A 26,164-nucleotide genomic window follows, 5' to 3' on the forward strand; every position below is an offset into this window, starting at 1 on the left:
TAACAAACAGCGCAGTCAAAAAGCCACTTATAGCCACAAATAATGCTCAGAACAACATCAAACGTCATCAACAGTACAAACAGGGTCCCAGCACATAATACGAGGCATCAAACATCTGTTAGCTTAGCCTGGTTTCTATTGAAAAGAGACCAAAACAACTCACCCACTCTCCTCTAGTTAGCGTCCAGGCACAGGCAGTGACCACACTGACCACTTGATTCCCCCAGGTCCAGCACATAGCCTCCACCGCAGCTGCCCCTCTTTCACTTTTCGCCTCCATTTCTTTCAGCTTGTCTTCAGTAAACTCAGTCTCAAACTGATAGTGGCGCCCATCGAAATAAAACCAGTCGTTGTTGTTCTCAAACTGCATAAACTCAGCCCTTCTGTGATGTCTGCTTGTTACTGCCCATAGATGTATACTGAACAGTATCTATGGTTACTGGCTGCCATGGTTACAGGTCGTCAGAGTGTAGCCGATTACCGCAGCTCATGAAAATGTGTATTACTCCATACAATGCAGCCAAAATGTCCATGTATCTTGCCTATCAGTTTATAATAGTTATTATCGAGTGTTCACAGGGAAATGAACAGAGTTGGGCATTTATAACTTTAGATATTTGCGGGAGAAAATCGCGTAAACAAGCGCGAGATTAGACGCGACGTCACGCGCGAGATCAGGACGACGTTCGTTGCCCGGTAACATAGTGATTAAGCAGACATCACAGAAGGGACAACACGGCTGAGTTTATGCAGTTTGAGAACAACGACAACTGGTTTTATTTCGATGGGCGCCACTATCAGTTTGAGGCTGAGTTTACTGAAGACCATAGATATATATATATTATACGTTTATATATCTATGACTGAAGACAAGCTGAAAGAAATTGAGGAGAAAAGTGAAAGAGGGGCAGCTGCGGTGTAGGCTATGTGCTGGACCTGGGGGAATCAAGTGGTCACTGCCTGTGCCTGGACGCTAACTGGAGGAGAGTGGGTGAGTTGTTTTGGTCTCTTTTCAATAGAAACCAGGCTAAGCTAAGAGATGTTTGATGCCTCGTATTATGTGCTGGGACCCTGTTTGTACTGTTGATGACGTTTTGGTGCTGTTCTGAGCATTATTTGTGGCTTTGGACTATGTTGTTTGTTATGGTGCGGTCTATATAGTTGCTACAACTAGAGGTTAACGCGGTTAGCAGATGGTCTAACTTGGTGTCACGGTGCGTTGGACCATGGGTTAAATTTACACCGGAATATCTCTTTAACAAATATACATTTTACAATAAGTAGGCTATTATTATTTTTTTTTTTTTTACTGTAATGTTGTGGACCATGGGACACTTGAATTGAAAATAGGGTTATCTTTTCACATAGTCTAATCAGAGGTTTAGATGTCTAATGTTTTTATAGCTTTTCCATCTTTCATACCATGTAATGTTTGAATGTAGTGGAGGATTTCTATTTTAAACTCCTGAATCCTTGGTCTTAACTTAAGTAACAGCCATTATTACAGTTTCCTCCATGGCTCAGTGCTGCTCTCCAGACTGTAGGTTACAGCTCCATGGCGCCATCCTCTGGTACAAACCTCTCACTGACACACTCAACTTCTAACTTGTGTTATTAAATTGTTAAGAGTTTTTGTTGCTTTGGGTTTGAGGCAGATCAATAATAACTGAATGAATGATGGGAAAGACACTTGCATGATCTTGAGCCCTTTACTGTGAACATTAAAAAAAAAAAAAACAAGTGAAAAGTTGTTTTACTGGGTTGATTTCACATAAATAATACAGAAATGAGGATTTTATGATATCATTACTGATATTTAGGATGCAATTTAACAGACACGTTCTCATGACATTTTGGCATTTCTAACTTGTCCCTTTCTCTGAGCAGAAAAACAAAACAAAACAACAACAAAAAAAAACTTATACCTAACACAAATTCAGTACAGCCACTGACCAGTTGCATAAACATGATATCGCCTGTTTAAATAAGATAAATGAATGAGAATCAGGCCATTTGCCCACAGCTGTGGACATTGCATCAGTCTACTCTAACAAATACTGGATGATCAGCACACATTGACATATTTTTCTCAAATTTCCTTAACAACGTTAACGTAGATGTAGACTCCTCCTACTACTACTACTACTACTACTACTACTAATAGGTAGCCTAATGTCATTTCAGTAATACACAAGTGCCCCCCACCCCTCACCCATTGTTACCCTAGCAGAAAAAATGAATTACCCTAGAAGAAAAGAAAAAAGGAAAGTGAAAAAAAGAAAAAGAGAGAGAAAAAGAAAGGAAAAGTAATGATAAGATAAATAATCATATAAATAAAATCTAAAAAAAAAACCTTCATAAATCATTTATCCATTTAACTGTATGAATATTAATATAACATCAACACACATGTAGATTCATCAAGCAAAAAAAAGAAAAAAAAGAATCCACAGTAGCAAAAGTAGAGCTGTTAGTTAAAAATATTAACATATTTTTACAAGCTAAGGTATATTGTCTCCATGCAAACACTACTTTATGTTATGGCATCTCTTAAATTTTTACAAGCTATTAAGGGCCAAATGTATGGAAAGAGTAGCAATGATTTTATTTTATAGCCAATTATTCACATACCCAAAGACACCAAAACCAAATTAATTGAAAATATGGGTTATCTTTTCCCATAATCAGAGGTTTTATTTAGTGATTTGTAAATGTCTAATGTTTTTATAGCTTTTCCATCTTTCATACCATGTAATGTTTGAATGTAGTGGAGGATTTCTATTTTAAACTCCTGAATCCTTGGTCTTAACTTAAGTAACAGCCATTATTACAGTTTCCTCCATGGCTCAGTGCTGCTCTCCAGACTGTAGGTTACAGCTCCATGGCGCCATCCTCTGGTACAAACTTCTCACTGACACACTCAACTTCAAACTTGTGTTATTACTGTAAATTGTTAAAGAGTTTTTGTTGCTTTGGGTTTGAGGCAGATCAATAATAATTGAATGAATTACACATGATGGGAAAGACACTTGCATGATCTTGAGCCCTTTACTGTGAATATTAAAAAAACAAAACAAGTGAAAAGTTGTTTTACTGGGTTGATTTCACATAAATAATAAAGAAATGAGGATTTTATGATATCATTACTGATATTTAGGATGCAATTTAACAGACACGTTCTCATGACATTTTGGCATTTCTAACTTGTCCCTTTCTCTGAGCAGAAAAACAAAACAAAACGACAACAAAAAAACTTATACCTAAAACAAATTCAGTACAGCCACTGACCAGTTGCATAAACATGATATCGCCTGTTTAAATAAGATAAATGAATGAGAATCAGGCCATTTGCCCACAGCTGTGGACATTGCATCAGTCTACCCAAATAAATACTGGATGATCAGCACACATTGACATATTTTTCTCAAATTTCATTAACAACGTTCAGTTGCAAGTAATATTGTTATTTGTCCACTCCTAATACTACTAGCCTACTACTACTACTACTACTACTACTAATAGGTAGCCTTATGTCATTTCAGTAATACACAAGTGCCCCCCACCCCCCACCCATTGTTACCCTAGTAAAAACAAAAGAATTACCCTAGAAGAAAAGAAAAAAGGAAAGCGAAAAAAAGCAAAAGAGAGAGAAATAGAAAGGAAAAGTAATGATAAGATAAATAATCATATAAATAAAATCTAAAAAAAAAAACCTTCATAAATCATTTATCCATTTAACTGTATGAAAATTAATATAACATCAACACACATGTAGATTCATCAAGCAAAAAAAAGAAAAAGAGAATCTACAGCAGCAAAAGTAGAGCTGTTAGTTAAAAATATTAACAGATTTTTACAAGACAAGGTATATTGTCTCCATGCAAACACTACTTTATGGCATCTCTTAAATGTTACAAGCTATTAAGGGCCAAATGTATGGAAAGAGTAGCAATGATTTTATTTTATAGCCAATTATACACATACCCAAAGACACCAAAAACCAAAACCAAAACAAAATATGTATCTATTTATTTACACAAATTAATTACAGTTTCCTCCATGGCTCAGTGCTGCTCTCCAGACTGTAGGTTACAGCTCCATGGCGCCATCCTCTGGTACAAACTTCTCACTGACACACTCAACTTCAAACTTGTGTTCTTAAATTGTTAAGAGTTTTTGTTGCTTTGGGTTTGAGACAGATAAAAAAAAGAATAAACGTGCCTACAAATTATAGGAAAACACACTTGCATGATATTTATCCCTTACTTTGAGTAAGAAAAGAAAACAAAAAGAAAAATTGAAGATAAGTACTGTTGTTGTTCTCGGTTGATTTCACATAAAGAATAACAAAGATTTTTTAAAATATCATTACTGATATTTAGGATGTCATTTGACCCACATGTTCTCATGACATTTTGGCATTTCTAACTTGTCCCTTTCTTTAAAAACAAAACTTTTACATAACACATTGAGTGTCCAGCCACTGACCAGCTCCATAAACATGATATCACCTGTTTAAATAAGATAAATAATGATACTAATGAGAATCAGGCCATTTGCCCACAGCTGTGGACATTGCATCAGTCTACCTTCATAAATACTGGATGGTCAGTAGCAGCCACCTTCTTTCAGAGTTTGTGCTCCTGTGATCAGTGGGAGTAGCTACATCCACACTAAATCTTGTTGAGTTGATTTTCCTAGCAGGGGTTTCTAGAGGTTTTCCAATGGGGGGTCCTGTGCTGGTGGTGTTGCTCCTCTGTCTGTCTGGGACATGGGCTCAGGCAGAAAGTGGAGGAGCTGACAATGTTAGCGCTGATATCTGGGCTGAGCTCAGAGCTCTGAGAGACATGGTGGTGGAGCAGAAGGTGGAACTGAAGTTTACCAAGGCTGAACTTCAAACCCAGAAAGATAAAGTGGCCGTTCTTGAGAAGGAGAAATCAGGTACAGTACTGTGCTAAAGTTTTATTAGGCACTTTGTTGTTTAGATTCCAGAAATTGTCAAAAATTGTAACTATTTTAATTCACAAGAAGAACACTGAGTCCTGCAACAGAGGACTGTTGGATTGTAGTCAAATCAACAGGAACACACGATGACCAGCCAGAAAAGTATTAATGAAGGAGAAGTAGTGAAATGCTACTTTCAACAGTGTTATTTCAAAGAACTTCATCTTCTATGACATTTCAGAGATCAGCGTCAGACTGACAGCAACTGAAAACAAACTGACAGCAACTGAAAACAAACTGACTGTAACTGAAAACAAGGTGACTGCAAATGAAATCAAGGTTGCAATAAATGAAAACAAGGTGGCAGCAACTACAGCAGAGCTGGAAGCAACGAAAACTGAACTGGAGCTGCAGAAGACAAAAGTGGAGGAACTGATGAATGGTAAGTCATAAAAAATACCATTATTAGTAGGAACAATCTAAGAAGAGTAATTCATTAAACTATTGGTTTTCATGCTTTTCTAGTCCAAGTGATAAAAGTGGTTTCTAGAGTAACAACTGATGAGAAGGAAGTGAAGTTATGGGGGAAAACTGGATGTTTCTAAGAACAAACGACATTTGCAGGAATATTGATAAAAAACCAGAAGTACATGAAGTGGACTGAAGGCCACATCCTAACATGTATCCTGCTTAAACAAAAAAAAATGCATAGACTACATCTTCATCCTCAGCCTCTATTATATTTCAGAGATCAGCCTCAGACTGACAACAACTGAAAACAAGGTGACAGCAACTACAGCAGAGCTGGAAGCAACGAAAACTGAACTGGAGCTGCAGAAGACAAAAGTGGAGGAACTGATGAATGGTAAGTCATAAAAATCCCATTATTAGTAGGAACAGTCTAAGAAGAGTAATTCATTAAACAGTTGGTTTTCATGCTTTTCTAGTCTAAGTGACAACTGATCAGAAGGAAGTGGAGGACTGGATGTTTCTAAGAACAAACTGGATGAGATCCAGACGACATTTGCAGGAATATTGAAAAACAAAACAAAACAAAACAGAAGTACATGTAGTGGAGTCCAATGACTGAAGACCATCCTCATACATATTTTACAGACAACCCTGCTTAAACAAAAAATACATTAATCAAAAAAGAATTGTGGACATGACACTTGTTGTTTCAATCTTTTAAAAGAGAATCTTGTTTCCATGTTGTTACAGAAAATGTGAAGTACGCATTCACTGCTGGTTTAGAGGGCGAAGGGCAGATTGGACCTTACGGTACTGAAAAAACACTTGTCTACGGATAAGTACTCACCAATGTTGGTGGGGCTTATAACCCACATACAGGTAGTGTATACATCACCACATGCTTCATAACATAAACTGACAATGTTGAGTATTGGACAGTGATGATGAGATCTCTGCTTCTTTACTGTTCCAGGTATCTTCACTGCTCCAGTTAAAGGAGTCTACTACTTCAGAAATACTGCCTACACCAACCAAAATGGAAGATGCGTGGGAGTCGACTTATACCATAATGATCAGTGGGTCCTGCACAGTTATGATGTCAGTAACCCTGAATCTTCAAATGCAAATGCATTAATTTTCCAGATGGAAAAGGGAAGTGTGGTCTATCTGACTATGAATGGAGGCTGTGCGCTTTATGATAATAATCACTACCGGAACAGCTTCAGTGGTTTCCTGCTGTATCGTCTGTGATTTTAAGTCGGCTACTTTGACACCTTCAAGAAAGGCCTTAAACAAACCATGTCAATGATTCATCAACATTTGACAGTTGATTTCACTACAATGAAAAGTAATGTGTATTAGTCAATCACAAGGATTATTTTGCAATATAAAGGTGTCCATTAAATTGCATTCATACCTAATGACTTCCTGTCCTTTATTATCAGAAACTATAAAATATGAATTAATTCTAAAAAAAGGAAAAGAAAAAAAGAAGGCAATTAACACTGAGCATTAGAGTGTGTATAAATACAGGCTCTGTCTCACACAACCCTCAATAATTCATATGGAGGAGCCTGATGACAAGGTGACGGACTGACCAGTCACTTTACTGTGTTTGTTTTGAACGAATTACAAATTATGGGAAAAAACACTTGCATGATCTTGAGCCCTGAATATTACAATAACAACAAAAAAGAAAAAATGGCGAGAAGTCCTCCCAACTGACCAATAACCAATTTAACCAAGTGAAAAGTTGTTTAACTGGGTTGATTTCACATAACAAAAAGATGATTTTATTATATAATTATTACTATGATATTTAGGATGTCATTTGACCCACATGTTCTCATGACATTTTGGTATTTCTAACTTGTCCCTTTCTATAAAAACAAAACTTTTACATAACACATTGAGTGTCCAGCCACTGACCAGCTCCATAAACATGATATCACCTGTTTAAATAAGATAAATAATGATACTAATGAGAATCAGGCCATTCGCCCACAGCTGTGGACATTGCATCAGTCTACCTTCATAAATACTGGATGGTCAGTAGCAGCCACCTTCTTTCAGAGTTTGTGCTCCTGTGATCAGTGGGAGTAGCTACATCCACACTAAATCTTGTTGAGTTGATTTTCCTAGCAGGGGTTTCTAGAGGTTTTCCAATGGGGGGTCCTGTGCTGGTGGTGTTGCTCCTCTGTCTGTCTGGGACATGGGCTCAGGCAGAAAGTGAAGGAGCTGACAATGTTAGCGCTGATATCTGGGCTGAACTCAGAGCTCTGAGAGACGAACTGAAGGCTGAACTTCAAACCCAGAAAGATAAAGTGGCCGTTCTTGAGAAGGAGAAATCAGGTACAGTACTGTGCTAAAGTTTTATTAGGCACTTTGTTGTTTAGATTCCAGAAATTCCACATTTTAACCTTTGTCTTGTGTCAGCTTTCTGCTACCATCTGTTTTGTTGGTGTCAGTTTTGACCAGAGTCTTAAACCAGTTGTAAAATACACTAAATACAATTATTTATCATCCCATTTGTTTCTCAACTCTTGGTCACGTTGTTAGGCTTCCATATGAAAAGGTTGGTTTTGCCTTTGTGAGTTCAGTTTTAACTCTCATGATTGTTCTTATCCCTATCTTATCTTAGTCCTGCAACAGAGGACTGTAGGATTTTAGTCAAATCAATAGGAACACACAATAACCACCAGCCAGACAAGTGTTATAAATGAAAAAGTCATTTCAACAGTGTTATTTCAAAGAACTTCATATGATATTTCAGAGATCAGCCTCAGACTGACAACAACTGAAAACAAGGTGACAGCAACTACAGCAGAGCTGGAAGCAACGAAAACGGAACTGCAGCTCCAGAAGACAAAAGTGGAGGAACTGACTAATGGTAAGTCATAAAATTCCCATTTTTAGTATATAAAAATCAAGAAAAGCAATTCATTAAACACTAGACATTTGCAGGAATATTGAAAAACAAAACAAAACAGAAGTACATGTAGTGGAGTCCAAGGACTGAAGACCATACTAATACATATTTTTACATATTTTACAGACAATCCTGCTGAAAGAAGAAATGCATTAATCAATAAAGAATTGTGGACATGAAACGTATTGTTTCAATCTTTTAATCTTGTTTCCATGTTGTGTTTACAGAAAATGTCAAGTACGCATTCACTGCTGGTTTAGATGTCTCAGGGACAATTGGACCATACAATACTGAAAAAACACTTGTCTACGGAAAAGTACTCACCAATGTTGGTGAGGCTTATAACCAATATACAGGTAGTGTATACATCACCACATGCTTCATAACATAAGCTGACAATGTTGAGTATTGGACAGTGATGATGAGATCTCTGCTTCTTTACTGTTCCAGGTATCTTCACTGCTCCAGTTACAGGAGTCTACTACATCAGATTTACTGCCTACACCGAAACCGAAAGTAGCAAATGGGTGGGAGTCTACTTATACCATAACAATCAGAAAGTCCTGGGTAATTTTGAGTATGGTAGCCCTGCTTCACTTGCAAATGCATTAATTCTCCAGATGGAAAAGGGAAGTGTGGTCTATATGAGCCTCGCCCCAAACTTTGTGCTTTATGATTTTAAAGACTACCGGAACACCTTCAGTGGTTTCCTGCTGTATCGTCTGTGATTTTAAGTCGGCTACTTTGACACCTTCAAGAAAGGCCTTAAACAAACCATGTCAATGATTCATCAACATTTGACAGTTAACTTCACTACAATGAAAAGTAATGTGTATTAGTCAATCACAAGGATTATTTTGCAATATAAAGGTGTCCATTAAAATACATTCATACTTAATGACTTCCTGTACTGTCCTTTATTATCAGAAACTATAAAACATGTATTAACTGCAATATTCTAAAAACTTAATCAACACTGAGCATTAGTGTGTGTATAAATACAGGCTCTGTCTCACACAACCCTCAACTACTAGGACACCACAGAGTTACTATGTGTGATACAGTGATACTGTTGTATTTTTCAGAAATACCAAATATTTCTGAAAAAAGATTATCTTAACAAATACACATTTTACAATAAGTATTATTATTATTATTATTATTATTATTATTATTATTGTTATTATTATTATTATTATTATTTATTTTTTTTACTGTAATTTTATTTGTGGACGATGGGACACTTGAATTGAAAATAGGGGTTATCTTTTCACATAGTCTAATCAGAGGTTTAGTTGTCTAATTTTTTTATAGCTTTTCCATATTTCATACCATGTAATGTTTGAATGTAGTGGAGGATTTCTATTTTAAACTCCTGAATCCTTGGTCTTAACTTAAGTAACAGCCATTATTACAGTTTCCTCCATGGCTCAGTGCTGCTCTCCAGACTGTAGGTTACAGCTCCATGGCGCCATCCTCTGGTACAAACTTCTCACTGACACACTCAACTTCAAACTTGTGTTCTTAAATTGTTAAGAGTTTTTGTTGCTTTGGGTTTGAGGCAGATCAATAATAATTGAATGAATTACACATGATGGGAAAGACACTTGCATGATCTTGAGCCCTTTACTGTGAATATTTTTTAAAAAAACAAGTGAAAAGTTGTTTTACTGGGTTGATTTCACATAAATAATACAGAAATGAGGATTTTATGATATCATTACTGATATTTAGGATGCAATTTAAAAGACACGTTCTCATGACATTTTGGCATTTCTAACTTGTCCCTTTCTCTGAGCAGAAAAACAAAACAAAACAACAACAAAAAAAAACCTTTTACCAAACACAAATTCAGTACAGCCACTGACCAGTTGCATAAACATGATATCGCCTGTTTAAATAAGATAAATGAATGAGAATCAGGCCATTTGCCCACAGCTGTGGACATTGCATCAGTCTACCCTACTGGATGGTCAGCACACATTAACATATTTTTCTCAAATTTCCTTAACAACGTTCAGTCGCAAGTAATATTGTTATTTGTCCACTCCTAATACTACTAGCCTACTACGACTAGGCTACTACTACTACTACTAATAGGTCGTCTAATGTCATTTCAGTAATACACAAGTGCCCCCCACCCCTCACCCATTGTTACCCTAGTAAAAACAAAAGGATTACCCTAGAAGAAAAGAAAAAAGGAAAGCGAAAACAAGCAAAAGAGAGAGAAAAAGAAAGGAAAAGTAATGATAAGATAAATAATCATATAAATAAAATCTAAAAAAAAAAAACCTTCATAAATCATTTATCCATTTAACTGTATGAAAATTAATATAACATCAACACACATGTAGATTCATCAAGCAAAAAAAAGAAAAAGAGAATCTACAGCAGCAAAAGTAGAGCTGTTAGTTAAAAATATTAACAGATTTTTACAAGCTAAGGTATATTGTCTCCATGCAAACACTACTTTATGGCATCTCTTACATTTTTACAAGCTATTAAGGGCCAAATGTATGGAAAGAGTAGCAATGATTTTATTTTATAGCCAATTATACACATACCCAAAGACACCAAAACCCAAACAAAATATGTATCTATGTATTTACACAAATGAATTGAAAATAGGGGTTATCTTTTCCCATAATCATACAGAGGTTTTATTTAGTGATTTGTAAACATCTAATGTTTTTATAGCTTTTCCATCTTTCATACCATGTAATGTTTGAATGTAGTGGAGGATTTCTATTGTAAACTCCTGAATCCTTGGTCTTAACTTAAGTAACAGCCATTATTACAGTTTCCTCCATGGCTCAGTGCTGCTCTCCAGACTGTAGGTTACAGCTCCATGGCGCCATCCTCTGGTACAAACTTCTCACTGACACACTCAACTTCAAACTGGTGTTCTTAAATTGTTAAAGAGTTTTTGTTGCTTTGGATTTGAGACAGATACAAAAAAGAATACATTTGCCTACAAATTATAGGAAAACACACTTGCATGATATTTATCCCTTACTTTGAGTAAGAAAAAAAACAAAAAGAAAAATTGAAGATAAGTACTGTTGTTGTTCTCGGTTGATTTCACATAAAGAATAACAAAATGAGGATTTTTTAAATATCATTTCTGATATTTAGGATGTCATTTGACCCACATGTTCTCATGACATTTTGGTATTTCTAACTTGTCCCTTTCTTTAAAAACAAAACTTTTACATAACACATTGAGTGTCCAGCCACTGACCAGCTCCATAAACATGATATCACCTGGTTAAATAAGATAAATAATGATACTAATGAGAATCAGGCCATTTGCCCACAGCTGTGGACATTGCATCAGTCTACCTTCATAAATACTGGATGGTCAGTAGCAGCCACCTTCTTTCAGAGTTTGTGCTCCTGTGATCAGTGGGAGTAGCTACATCCACACTAAATCTTGTTGAGTTGATTTTCCTAGCAGGGGTTTCTAGAGGTTTTCCAATGGGGGGTCCTGTGCTGGTGGTGTTGCTCCTCTGTCTGTCTGGGACATGGGCTCAGGCAGAAAGTGGAGGAGCTGACAATGTTAGCGCTGATATCTGGGCTGAGCTCAGAGCTCTGAGAGACATGGTGGTGGAGCAGAAGGTGGAACTGAAGTTTACCAAGGCTGAACTTCAAACCCAGAAAGATAAAGTGGCCGTTCTTGAGAAGGAGAAATCAGGTACAGTACTGTGCTAAAGTTTTATTTGGCACTTTGTTGTTCAGATTCCAGAAATTGTCAAAAATTGTAACTATTTTAATTCACAAGAAGAACACTGAGTCCTGCAACAGAGGACTGTTGGATTGTAGTCAAATCAACAGGAACACACAATAACCAGCCAGAAAAGTATTATCATGAAGAGGTCATGAAATGCTTCTTTCAACAGTGTTATTTCAAAGAACTTCATCCTCTATGATATTTCAGAGATCAGTAACAAGGTGACAGCAACTACAGCAGAGCTGGAAGCAACGAAAACTGAACTGGAGCTCCAGAAGACAAAAGTGGAGGAACTGATGAATGGTAAGTCATAAAAATCCTGCTGTAGAAAAATCTAAGAGTAATTAATTAATTCACAAGAAAAACACTGAGTCCTGCAACAGAGGACTGTTGGATTGTAGTCAAATCAACAGGAACACACAATAACCAGCCAGAAAAGTATTAATGAAGAAGAAGTCATGAAATTCTATGAATTGGCCTTCTTCCCGTCCCAATGATTGGAGGAAGGTCACGGCTGCTGGTCTTTAAGGTGTTCGGACGCGTGCATGTGCGATTAAACAAAACGAGGTTCCAAATAGTAAAAACAACATTTATTAAACAGCACAATACCTCTTGCGTGTAGTGACAGACAGGACACGAAACGACATGACACGGTCAAAAACTGTGTGCCTTGGACCAGCAACACCTGGCTGGCACTGACTGTCCTGGGTTTAAATCACCCCGTGACCCGGAAGAGGTTACAAAATAAAACATGTCACATACTAAACACCACAGTAAAGGTTCAAATGGCTCCTACATTCTACTTTCAACAGTGTTATTTCAAAGAACTTCATCCTCTTTGATATTTCAGAGATCAGCTTCAGACTGACAGCAAATGAAATCAAGGTTGCAATAAATGAAAACAAGGTGACAGCAACTACAGCAGAGCTGGAAGCCACCAAAACTGAACTGGAGCTCCAGAAGACAAAAGTGGAGGAACTGATGAATGGTAAGTCATAAAAATCCCATTAAAAATCTAACCAGAGAAATTCGTTAAACTATTGGTTTTCATGATTTTCTAGTCCAAGTCAGTGAACTGGTTTGGAAGGAAGTGACAAGTTATGGGAAAAACTGGATGTTTCCATAAGAACAAACTGCATTAATCTTCATCCTCAGCCTCTATGATATTTCAGAGATCAGCCTCAGACTGACAACAACTGAAAACAAGGTGACAGCAACTACAGCAGAGCTGGAAGCAACGAAAACTGAACTGGAGCTGCAGAAGACACAAGTGGAGGAACTGATGAATGGTAAGTAAGTAACAGAACCACAACAGAAGTAGTGGACTGAAGACCATAACTACAGACAATCCTGCTGAAACAAAAAACTATTGGTTTTCATGCTTTTCTAGTCCAAGTGATAGAACTGGTTTCTAGAGTGACAACTGATCAGAAGGAAGTGAAGGACTGGATGTTTCTAAAAACAAACTGGATGAGATCCAGATGACATCTGCAGGAATATTGATAAAAACCAGAAGTACATGCAGTGGACTGTAGACCACATCCTACCATATTTTAACTACAGAATATCCTGCTTAAACAAACAAACAAACAAACAAAAAAATGCATAGACTACATCTTCATCCTCAGCCTCTATGATATTTCAGAGATCAGCCTCAGACTGACAACAACTGAAAACAAGGTGACAGCAACTACAGCAGAGCTGGAAGCAACGAAAACTGAACTGGAGCTCCAGAAGATAAAAGTGGAGGAACTGATGAACGGTAAGTCATAAAAATACCATTATTAGTAGGAAAAATCTAAGAAAATGTGACAGTTGAGGTTCCTGTCACTATGCCTCCAATTGATCATGTGCCCTGGCTACTTGACCAAGGGGATGTCCCTTTGGGTGACTGGCAAGCGCGCATGACTCTTACCCGGGAGGTGTGGGTTCAATCCCTGCTCGGGCCTTCTTCACCTTGCCACAAAAAGGAATGAATTAAACTATTGGTTTTCATGCTTTTCTAGTCCAAGTGATAGAACTGGTTTCTAGAGTAACAACTGATCAGAAGGAAGTGAAGGACTGGATGTTTCTAAGAACAAACTGGATGAGATCCAGACGACATTTGCAGGAATATTGATAAAAACAAAAACAAAACAGATGTACATGTTGTCAAATGTAGTGGAGTCCAATGACTGAAGACCATCCTCATACATATTTTACATATTTGACAGACAATCGTGTTTAAACAAAAAATACATTAATCAATAAAGAATTGTGGACATGACACTTGTTTCAATCTTTAAAAAGGGAATCTTGTTTCCATGTTGTGTTTTACAGAAAATGTGAAGTACACATTCACTGCTGGTTTAGAGGGCGTACTGTATATTGGACCGTACAATACTGAAAAAACACTTGTCTTCGGAAAAGTACTCACCAATGTTGGTGGGGCTTATAACCCACATACAGGTAGTGTATACATCACCACATGCTTCATAACATAAACTGACAATGTTGAGTATTGGACAGTGATGATGAGATCTCTGCTTCTTTACTGTTCCAGGTATCTTCACTGCTCCAGTTAAAGGAGTCTACTACATCACGTTTACTGCCTACAACGACCAAAATGGAAAATGCCTGGGAGTCTACTTATACCATAATAATCAGAGAGTCCAGCAAAGTTATGATACCAGTAACCCTCAATCTTCAAACGCAAATGCATTAATTCTCCAGATGGAAAAGGGAAGTGTGGTCCATATGACTTTGCAGTCAGGCTGTGTGCTTTATGATAATAATCTCTATCTGAACACCTTCAGTGGTTTCCTGCTGTATCGTCTGTGATTTTAAGTCGGCTACTTTGACACCTTCAAGAAAGGCCTTAAACAAACCATGTCAATGATTCATCAACATTTGACTGTTGATTTCACTACAATGAAAAGTAATGTGTATTAGTCAATCACAAGGCTGATTTTGCAATATAAAGGTGTCCATTAAATTGCATTCATACCTAATGACTTCCTGTCCTTTATTATCAGAAACTATAAAATATGTATTAAAGCAGAAGTAAGCGATATATTTGTGTTAATATAAGTCTTAAATAGTTATATCTTCCGACAGCAATCACTTACATAGAGTGTTTGGACTGAAACACGGGTCTGTCAGTCCCTCTGCTCTGCTCTGAGCCGAGGAGAAAACATTTATCGTATCCTACAGTTTTTATCCAATGAGGAGAGAGAACGGCATGCAGGGCTGTGTGTGCAGCCAAGGAACGCCGTGAATGTGGCGACGTAGGGACGAGGACTGTTATGGTGCGTTCAAGGAAACTCGTGTTTTTCCGACCGTGAAGTGGTACCAGTTCGATCTGGTACGAGTTCACGGGTCGGAAGTTACGAGTGGCCGTTATAGTGACTTTCACCGGTAAAACAGGTCGGAAAAACACGAGTGGGTTGCCTGGAACGCTACAAAGTCGTAAGTTGTGACTTGAAGCTGTAATTTACGATTTCAAAAGCCTGCCTGGAACACAGCATTAGCGAAAACGACCGGACCACTTACTTCTGCTTTAATTCTAAAAAAGGTAATTTACACTGACCATTAGAGTGTGTATAAATGATAATTCATATAGAGGAGCCTGATGACAAGGTGACGGACTGACCAGTCACTTTACTGTGTTTGTTTTGAACGAATTAGAAATTATGGGAAAACACACTTGCATGATCTTGAGCCCTTACCTTGAATATTACAACAACAACAAAAAAGAAAAAATGGCAAGAAGTCCTCCAAACTAACCAATAAACAATTTAACCAAGTGATAAGTTGTTTTACTGGGTTGATTTTGCATAAAGAATAACAAAAAGAGGATTTTATTATATCATTACTACGATATTTAGGATGTCATTTGACCCACATGTTCTCATGACATTTTGGTATTTCTAACTTGTCCCTTTCTTTAAAAACAAAACTTTTACATAACACATTGAGTGTCCAGCCACTGACCAGCTCCATAAACATGATATCACCTGTTTAAATAAGATAAATAATGATACTAATGAGAATCAGGCCATTTGCCCACAGCTGTGGACATTGCATCAGTCTACCTTCATAAATACTGGATGGTCAGTAGCAGCCACCTTCTTTCAGAGTTTGTGCTCCTGTGATCAGTGGGAGTAGCTACATCCACACTAAATCTTGTTGAGTTGATTTTCCTAGCAGGGGTTTCTAGAGGTTTTCCAATGGGGGGTCCTGTGCTGGTGGTGTTGCTCCTCTGTCTGTCTGGGACATGGGCTCAGGCAGAAAGTGGAGGAGCTGACAATGTTAGCGCTGATATCTGGGCTGAGCTCAGAGCTCTGAGAGACATGGTGGTGGAGCAGAAGGTGGAACTGAAGTTTACCAAGGCTGAACTTCAAACCCAGAAAGATAAAGTGGCCGTTCTTGAGAAGGAGAAATCAGGTACAGTACTGTGCAAAAGTTTTATTAGGCACTTTGTTGTTCAGATTCCAGAAATTGTCAAAAATTGTAACTATTTTAATTCACAAGAAGAACACTGAGTCCTGCAACAAGTCAAATCAACCGGAACACACAATAACCAGCCAGAAAAGTATTATCATGAAGTCATGAAATACTTTCAACAGTGTTATTTCAAAGAACTTCATCCTCTATGATATTTCAGAGATCAGTAACAAGGTGACAGCAACTACAGCAGAGCTGGAAGCAACGAAAACTGAACTGCAGCTCCAGAAGACAAAAGTGGAGGAACTGATTGTAAGAACTGATGGTAAGCAATAAAAATAGCATTAGAAATCTAAGCAGAGTAATTCATTAAACCATTGGTTTTCATAATTTTTCTAGTCCAAAGTCGTTTGGAAGGAAGTGACAAGTTATGGGAAAAACTGGATGTTTCTATGAGAACAAACTGCATTAATCTTCATCCTCAGCCTCTATGATATTTCAGAGATCAGCCTCAGACTGACAACAACTGAAAACAAGGTGACAGCAACTACAGTAGAGCTGGAAGCAACGAAAACTGAACTGGAGCTCCAGAAGACAAAAGTGGAGGAACTGATTAATGGTAAGTCATAAAAATCCTATTATTAGTAGGAAATATCTAAGAAGAGTAATTCATTAAACTATTGGTTTTCATGCTTTTCTAGTCCAAGTGATAGAACTGGTTTCTAGAGTAACAACTGATCAGAAGGAATTAAAGTTAATGGGGAAAAAACGGGACGTTTCTACAAATCTGCAGGAATATTGATTATTCCAATAAGTGAAGACAACACCCTAATACATATTTTAAGTACAGACAATCCTGCTTAAACAAACAAAAAATGCATTAATCAATAATGAATTGTGGACATGACACTTGTTGTTTCAATCTTTTAATCTTGTTTCCATGTTGTGTTTACAGAAAATGTCAAGTACGCATTCACTGCTGGTTTGGATCTCTCAGGACATATTGGACCATACAATACGGAAAAAACACTTGTCTATGGAAAAGTACTCACCAATGTTGGTGGGGCTTATAACCCACATACAGGTAGTGTAGACATCACCACATGCTTCATAACATAAACTGACAATGTTGAGTATTGGACAGTGATGATGAGATCTCTGGTTCTTTACTGTTCCAGGTATCTTCACTGCTCCAGTTAAAGGAGTCTACTACATCAGATTTACTGCCTTCAACAACAACAATGGAAAAAACCTGGGAGTGAACTTATACCATAATAATCAGAGAGTCCTTTACAATTCTGTATACACTGACCCTGAAACTTCACTTGCAAATGCATTAATTCTCCAGATGGAAGAGGGAAGTGTGGTCCATATGACTTTGCAGCCAAACCATGCACTTTATGATTATAATAACTATCGGAACAGCTTCAGTGGTTTCATGCTGTATCGTCTGTGATTTTAAGTCGGCTACTTTGACACCTTCAAGAAAGGCTTTAAACAAACCATGCCAATGATTCATCAACATTTGACTGTTGATTTCACTACAATGAAAAGTAATGTGTATTAGTCAATAACAACGCTTATTTTGCAATATAAAGGTGTCCATTAAATTGCATTCATACTTAATGACTTCCTGTTCTTTATTATCAGAAACTATGAAATATTCTGAAAAAGGTTAATTTAACACCGAGTATTACAGTGTGTATTACAGGCTCTGTCTCACACAACCCTCAATAATTCATATAGAGGAGCCTGATGACAAGGTGACGGACTGACCAGTCACTTTACTGTGTTTGTTTTGAATGAATTAGAAATTATTGGAAAACACTCTTGCATGATCTTGAGCCCTTACCTATTACAACAACAAAAAAAAAGAAAAAAGAAAAAATGGCGAGAAGTCCTCCCGACTGACCAATAACCCATTTAACCAAGTGAAAAGTTGTTTTTCTCGGATAATTTCACATAAAGAATAACAAAATTAGGATTTTATTATATCATTACTATACGATATTTAGGATGTCATTTGACCCACATGTTCTCATGACATTTTGGTATTTCTAACTTGTCCCTTTCTCTGAGCAAAAACAAAACTTTTACATAACTGCAACTGACAGATGATATCACCTGTTTAAATAAGGTTGGGCTATTTGCCCACAGCTGTGGACATTGCATCAGTCTACCTTTATAAATACTAGATGGTCAGTAGCAGCAGCCACCTTCTTCCAGAGTTTGTGCTCCTGTGATCAGTGGGAGTAGCTACATCCACACTAAATCTTGTTGAGTTGATTTTCCTAGCAGGGGTTTCTAGAGGTTTTCCAATGGGGGGTCCTGTGCTGGTGGTGTTGCTCCTCTGTCTGTCTGGGACATGGGCTCAGGCAGAAAGTGGAGGAGCTGACAATGTTAGCGCTGATATCTGGGCTGAGCTCAGAGCTCTGAGAGACGAACTGAAGTGCACCAAGGCTCAACTGACAGATAAAGTGGCCGTTCTTGAGAAGGAGAAATCAGGTACAGTACTATGCCAAAGTTTTAGGCACTTTAGATTCCAAAAATTCCATATTTTAACCTTCGTCTTATGTCAGCTTTCTGCTATCATCTTTTGTGTTGGTGTCAGTTTTGACCAGAGACTTAAATCAGGTGTAAAATACACTAAAAACAATTGTTTATCATCCCATTTGTTTCTCGACTCTTGGTCACGTTGTTAGGCTTCTTTATCTATGAAAAGGTTGGTTTTGCCTTTGTGAGTTCAGTTTTAACACTCATGATTGTTCTTATCCCTATATCTTATCTTAGTCCTGCAACAGAGGACTGTTGGATTTTAGTCAAATCAATAGAAACACACAATAACCACCAGCCAGAAAAGTGTTATAAATGAAGAAGTAATTTCAACAGTGTTATTTCAAAGAACTTCATATGATATTTCAGAGATCAGCCTCAGACTGACAACAACTACAGCAGAGCTGGAAGCAACGAAAACTGAACTGGAGCTCCAGAAGACAAAAGTGGAGGAACTGATTAATGGTAAGTCAAAAAAAAATTCCGTTATTATAATCTAAGAAGAGTAATTCATTAAACTATTGGTTTTCATGCTTTTTTTTAGTCCAAGTGATAGAACTGGTTTCTAGAGTGACAACTGATCAGAAGGAAGAGAAGTACTGGATGTTTCTAAAAACAAACTGGATGAGATCCAGACGACATTTGCAGGAATATTGATGAAAACCAAAACAGAAGTACATGTAGTGGAGTCCAATGACTGAAGACCTGTCAGGGTTGTAGGAGGAAGGACCCAAATGCAGGACCATACAGGCAGATTTCTTGCAAACTAAGGTTTTAATTGCTACAACCAGGGCCAGCCCTACCATTTTGGTGGCCCTAAACAAGATTTTTGTTTGTGGCCCACTCTAAGCGCAAACACCAAATCACATACACTGCTTAAAACTGAATACAGACATGTTTGATAGACAGATGTAACAATACTCAAGTGTTTTATGTCTAATCTTCTGCTCTAAGTACACTGAAGCCAATCTGTCCTAGAACACTGTAGGCTATAAAGAATAATTTAGGCCAAATTTTCTGAAAAATGTCAAATCCCTTGTGAAAACACTCCTTCAGTCATGAGAACAAACTCTTTTGGTGCTTGAAATAGGATATGAATACAGTAATAGATAAGTGTAGAAAACAAGTCTAAAATGAAATTTTGTAAAATCGCCTTAGCATAAATGTTGTCATTCTGGCATTCTATTTTCACCAAATGTCTAAAATGTGAGATAAAAAAGAAGCTGAATATTGACTTCAAAGCTTCATCAGGGAGAAAAGATAGGTTAAAAGACAATAGCAAATATACACAACAATACAAACAAACAACGTCATCACTGATTCTCTCTCTCTCCTAACGATTCTGCGGGTTTGAAGCTTCACCGTTGTTTTAATTGACCCTTCGCGTAAGCCCCGCCCCCTTGGTTACTGTTGCTACGGCGGGCAAGCTTTCACTCCCAGCCATGCTCCTGGCAGTATTTGGTATCGATTTCAAAGGAAATATCAGCAAATTTCTGGATAAACTGTTCTGCGATCGAGAGAAGAAGTCACAAAGATCATTCATAGTTTTCAGTGACGTGACTCGCGCAGGAGGATAAAACATCTGTTCAACGACACGACTGGACAATGTACAGAGCAGCAGTAAGGACCGGTAATTTTACCGTCTATCAACCCACGAAGACTTAGGTCATCTCACTGGCCATGAAACGTTGTCAAACTGCAAGTTTTGGGGCGATTGTGAACCACATGCAGCTTTCGCTGCTGTTTTGTTTTCTCCCATCGCTGTATCAGTCAGTGAAAGCAGTCCCTGCCTGGAGGATCCCTCGCCTAAAAGCCCAGGTAAAAGCCGTAAAAGTACAGCTGTCATTTCGGAGGTGAACATATGGTTATCCCCATATTTACACTTGCTCAAGTCGAAAAAAAAGTCTGCTCGTATCTGAACATCTCTATATTGCTGCTGCCGCCACCGCCGCCGCCACAGTAGCAGCAGCAGCAACAACATCCTTCTCTACAAACAAATGTTTTTCGTCCTAGTCTCAAAATGTGTCCACAAAAGCAAACGTAATGACTCACTGCGGAAAGCTTGCCAGGCCTATAGTTACGGTTGCTAACGTAGGATTGGACAATAGCCGTTTGTGGGAGGAGTTGGCGAAGGGTCAATTGACAGGTTCGGTCTCCTCTGCCGTCTCTCTCCATGCCAGCCGCTGTAGGTAAACCATGGAGCAAAACTGTGATAGGAAGGACCTTAGTGATCCCAGAGTGCCAATTGGTTGGCTGAAGTTGACTGACAGGCGATTCAACCAATCACATATGCTCAAGTTGACGGACAGCGGATTCAACGAATTATGCACAGTGAGAGGGGGCGATGCGTGCACCATGCTCTGTTATTGGCTCTCAAACCCTGGCTGTGAATAACAGGTCATCGAGGGCGGGTGTATTTGAAAGAGGAGAGCCGTCCCTCGGTCACGGGAGCAATTAAACCGCGTTTCTACGGCGTAAAATGACCGAAATATAAACAAAAACATATCAAGACCGTTGCGTAAACGCGCGCGCCGACCTCAGTGTTAAAATGACTTGAATTGAACCCCAGTACCTTTCTGATCATGTGGCCCCACCTGACGGCTGAGGCCCTAAACAACCGCATAGAGTGTTTATGCCAGGGGCCGGCCCTGGCTACAACAGCCAGGAGAACAGAACACCATGACGACAAACAATAATCCAACACGGAACTGAAAGAAACCTGTGACTAAATACATAATCCAACACGGAACTGAAAGAAACCTGTGACTAAATACATAATCCAACACGGAACTGAAAGAAACCTGTGACTAAATACATAATCCAACACGGAACTGATAGAAATTTGAGACTAAATACAACAGAACTAATCAAACCAACAAGCAACAGGTGAGGAGACAGGAGGGCAAAGAAACCTGATTGGTGGAGACACACAAGGAGCAGGGCTGACGATGTGAAACGCAGGACAGGTGTGCAAGGAGACTGAGGAGGGAAAACACAGGAAGACAAGACAAGGACTTCAAAATAAAACAGGAAACTAGGACAAGACACAGACCATGACACAACACAGAACTTCAAAATAAAACAGGAACTAAACTAAACAGGGGAACACAGAAACTAAGGGCGTATTCACACCAGGCCCGTTTGGTCCGCTTAAAACGGACTTTTCCTCTGGTGCGGACTTTTTGGGGAGGTGTGAATACAAACCAGCGGACTCTGGTGCGGATCAAACAAGTGGACCGAGACCACCTCTGCAGCTGGGACTCGGTCCACTTGTTTGATCCGCACCAGAGTCCCAAACGAACCCTGGTGCGGTTCGCGTACAGTGTGAATGCAAACCGAACCTTTCCCGAACCAAATGCAAAATCCAGGCGCCTTTTTGGATTCAACAGGCTTCCGTTGTTGTCAGAAAATGTGGAAATTATCAACAATGAGCCGTGGGTCAACATGGAGCACAGATAGACACGCTGCCTCCTTGATATCTGGTCAGTGGAAAACATTTATCAGATGCTGGAGAGGACGCACCCGTCGCCGTTAAGGATCTTTTTTTTTTTTTTTTTTTAACTTCTTCATCCTGAGAGAATGATTATGTTTTTTTGTTTGTTTTTTGCTGTGCCGTCCTTTTTTCCTTTTTTTTTTTTAGCGCACCAGACGTCAACATGTAAACGGGTACAAATCATAAGCCGTTTACACGTCTTTCCCCCCCTCCTCCTCGTTCATTTCTCACCAATATATAGGCTATAGCCTAGTATTTTTAGGGGTGATAATGTTGCCTGAAAGCTTCAGATAATAATGGACTGCGTGTCAGTCCCCCCTCACTTTATCTCCACGTAGCCTACCCGTCTCTCTCCAGCTGTCCTTTCAAAATAAAGGCCGGGGAAAAAAAACAAAACACCGACTCCTCCAGCCTGTACTGCGAAGGAGGCTCAACATCGCCAGGCTTTGTGTTCATGTTCCAGCTTAACAAAACCTCAAGCCCCGGCCCGAGTTAACACGGTAGGTTACGAAGCTGGTTATCAACTTGCTCCTGACGCGAGCAGCGTAGGTATTCCCTCATCTGAACATCTGCAGGCGGAGACGCTCGGAGAGAAAGTAAACAGCAGCGGATCAGCTGATCTCTCCGTACAAACGCAGACAGGCGGCCGCCTCAAAATTTATAATGCAGAAAAAACCCTGGTCTGAGTACGCTGATAATTTTTATCCAATGACTGAGCGACTGTGGGACACACGTGCTTTTGTTTACAAAGTTGATCCGCTTGTGAAAAAATGCAATGTGAATACAAACCGCACCAAGTAAAAAAAAATTTAGTCCGCACCAAAGAACTATCGGACTTTCCTGGTGTGAATACGCCCTAAGAGTCCAATAACAAAACAGAACAGAAAACCGAGCCACTAAATGGCGGTAGACCAAGGGCCATGACAAGGCCATCCTAATACATATTTGACATATTTTACAGACAATCCTTCTTAAAGAAGAAATGCATTAATCAATAAAGAATTGTGGACACGAAACTTAAAGGGGACATATTATGCAAAACTCACTTTTTCATTGCTTTAGTGTGTATTTGCGTATCTGGAGTGCCGCCTCACCCCTTAAACGTAAGTTTTGACAACTACGTCAATATTTTGTAAACTGCCATAGTAAGAAAATGTGTCTCTTAAAAGCCGTTTTAATTTCACCCGGCTTATTACATCACAAGCCGGGTGATGTGAATATTCAAGCCCTCGCTCCCATGGTTACCATGGTTACCTCAGCTACCAGAGCGAAGGTTCTAAACCGACCGTTTAGAGCAGGGCTGTGAAACTGGTGTAGAGAGAATCTTTTGGTTTTTCTGACCAAAGCATGTTACTAACATTACTTTTAGACATCAATGTACCATGTCAAGAAGCAGAAATTAGCATAATAGGCTATGTCCCCTTTAATGTTTCGATCTTTTAATATTGTTTCCATGTTGTGTTTTACAGAAAATGTGAAGTACGCATTCACTGCTGGTTTCGAGGGCACAGTGCATATTGGACCGTACAATACTGAAAAAACACTCGTCTTTGGAAAAGTACTCACCAATGTTGGTGGGGCTTATAACCCACATACAGGTAGTGTATACATCACCACATGCTTCATAACATAAGCTGACAATGTTGAGTATTGGACAGTGATGATGAGATCTCTGCTTCTTTACTGTTCCAGGTATCTTCACTGCACCAGTTAAAGGAGTCTACTACTTCAGATATACTGCCTATACCAACTTACATAACACATGGGTGTCGGTCAACTTATACCATAATAATCAGTGGGTCCTGCACAATTCTGAGAAGAGTACCACTCATGGTGTATATGCAAATGCATTAATTCTCCAGATGGAAAAGGGAAGTGTGGTCTATCTGACTTTGCACCCACCCTCTGTGCTTTATGATAGTAATCACTACCGGACCACCTTCAGTGGTTTCCTGCTGTATCGTCTGTGATTTTAAGTCGGCTACTTTGACACCTTCGAGAAAGGCCTTAAACAAACCATGTCAATGATTCATCAACATTTGACTGTTGATTTCACTGCAATGAAAAGTAATGTGTACTAGTCAATCACAAGGCTGATTTTGCAATATAAAGGTGTCCATTAAATTGCATTCATGGACTTGAAGACTTCCTGTACTGTCCTTTGTTATCAGAAACTATAAATAGTGTCAATAATTAGGACACCACAGAGTTACTATACACATGCGTCACATTTTCAAAGAGTGATAGCTGTTATTTCTATTCGATTCCATTTCTGAAAAAGATGATCTCAAATACAAGGACAAATACACATTTTAGAAGAAGTAAATCATATACGGTATTTGTTTTACTGTAATTTTATTTGTGGACCATGGGCCTACAGATGAAATGAGCTCCAGAGTTAAATCTGGCATATTTACAACAAGTTGTTATATGTTCATGAATACGCTATGCAGATTACAATGTGTATCAATCAACCATAAGGCTCATTTTGCTATATAAAGGTGTCCATTAAATTGCATTCATACTTAACACTAGAACCGCCGTGAGGTCATTTTGACCTCTCTTGCTTCTTAAAATGCATGTAACTCTGTTTGCGTAAAAACCCTATGTCTCCCAGTCGATGACTTTTCCTAAAAGTGTGTTCTACATCATCCTATGCGTTTTCATGATTCTAGTATAAAAGAGAACGAAAAAAATTGTGATTTTACCTAGAACCGCCAAGAGGTCATTTTGACCTCCATTCATTCTAATGCAAAAACGGTAAATGGACTGCATTTATATAGCCATATATATTATATAGCCAGCCAGACACACAGCTCAAAACACTTTATAGTAATGCTTCACATTCATATACACACACATACTTTACAAAAAATAACAATAGTTGTTGCTAGGCAACCAATATAGACGACTCTTTATTTTTCTATTTTTCGAACAGTGTGTGCTTATAAAAATGTATAAAATTGATTTTCCAATCATTGCAATCTGTGCTAAATAATGTCCATTTAGTCACTCAGTTTGTCAGTTAGTTAGTTATACAGTTAGTTATTTAGTTAATTATTCATTTTGACCTCATCCCACAACACAACACGAGTTGAGATATTAGAAAGTTGTCAAACAAATAAACAGTGTCAAACAGATAGCAAATGAACATTACTCATAAACATTTAACATAACAATGGCAGTTCCTTGCTCTCATGAGAAATGGACATGAATTCAGAAATTTGTAACAATTTTGAAAATTTTTATATACACACACTGTTCGAAAAATAGAAAATTAATGAGTCGTCTATATTGGTTGCCTAGCAACAACTATTGTTATTTTTTGTAAAGTATGTGTGTGTATATGAATGTGAAGCATTACTATAAAGTGTTTTGAGCTGTGTGTCTGGCTGGCTATATAATGTATATGGCTATATAAATGCAGTCCATTTACCATTTTTGCATTAGAATGAATGGAGGTCAAAATGACCTCTTGGCGGTTCTAGGAGTACATGGAATGTTGGCGGTTCTAGTGCTAATGACTTCCTGTCTTACAGAAACTATAAAATATGCATTAATTCTAAAAAAAAAAAAAAGGTCATTAACACTGAGCATTAGAGTGTGTATAAATACAGAC

General features: G+C 38.3%; 1 protein-coding gene across 1 annotated transcript; it reads left to right on the forward strand.

Annotated features, from left to right (window-relative positions):
- The first annotated feature begins 16,208 nt into the window (after positions 1 to 16,208).
- Positions 16,209 to 24,515, forward strand: LOC146968812 (uncharacterized). The gene is made up of 5 exons (XM_085760417.1): positions 16,209 to 16,499; positions 19,422 to 19,517; positions 24,015 to 24,143; positions 24,238 to 24,317; positions 24,408 to 24,515. Exons 1-5 carry the CDS (start codon positions 16,283 to 16,285, stop codon positions 24,513 to 24,515), a joined length of 630 nt encoding a protein of 209 aa, XP_085616543.1. The 5' UTR covers positions 16,209 to 16,282.
- The last annotated feature ends 1,649 nt before the right edge of the window (positions 24,516 to 26,164 follow it).

Source organism: Trachurus japonicus, chromosome 18 (assembly GCF_045865225.1).
Source record: "Trachurus japonicus isolate A0001 chromosome 18, Traja_1.0".
NCBI lineage: Eukaryota > Metazoa > Chordata > Actinopteri > Carangiformes > Carangidae > Trachurus > Trachurus japonicus.

What these genes read in the sequence shown, in the direction of transcription:
- LOC146968812 (XM_085760417.1), top strand. Translation starts at nt 16,283, where the DNA reads ATGGGGGGTCCTGTGCTGGTGGTGTTGCTCCTCTGTCTGTCTGGGACA. An exon ending in GGCTTATAACCCACATACAG is followed by an intron (nt 24,144 to 24,237) that starts GTAGTGTATACA and finishes TTACTGTTCCAG; the next exon opens with GTATCTTCACTGCACCAGTT. An exon ending in TACATAACACATGGGTGTCG is followed by an intron (nt 24,318 to 24,407) that starts GTCAACTTATAC and finishes TTAATTCTCCAG; the next exon opens with ATGGAAAAGGGAAGTGTGGT.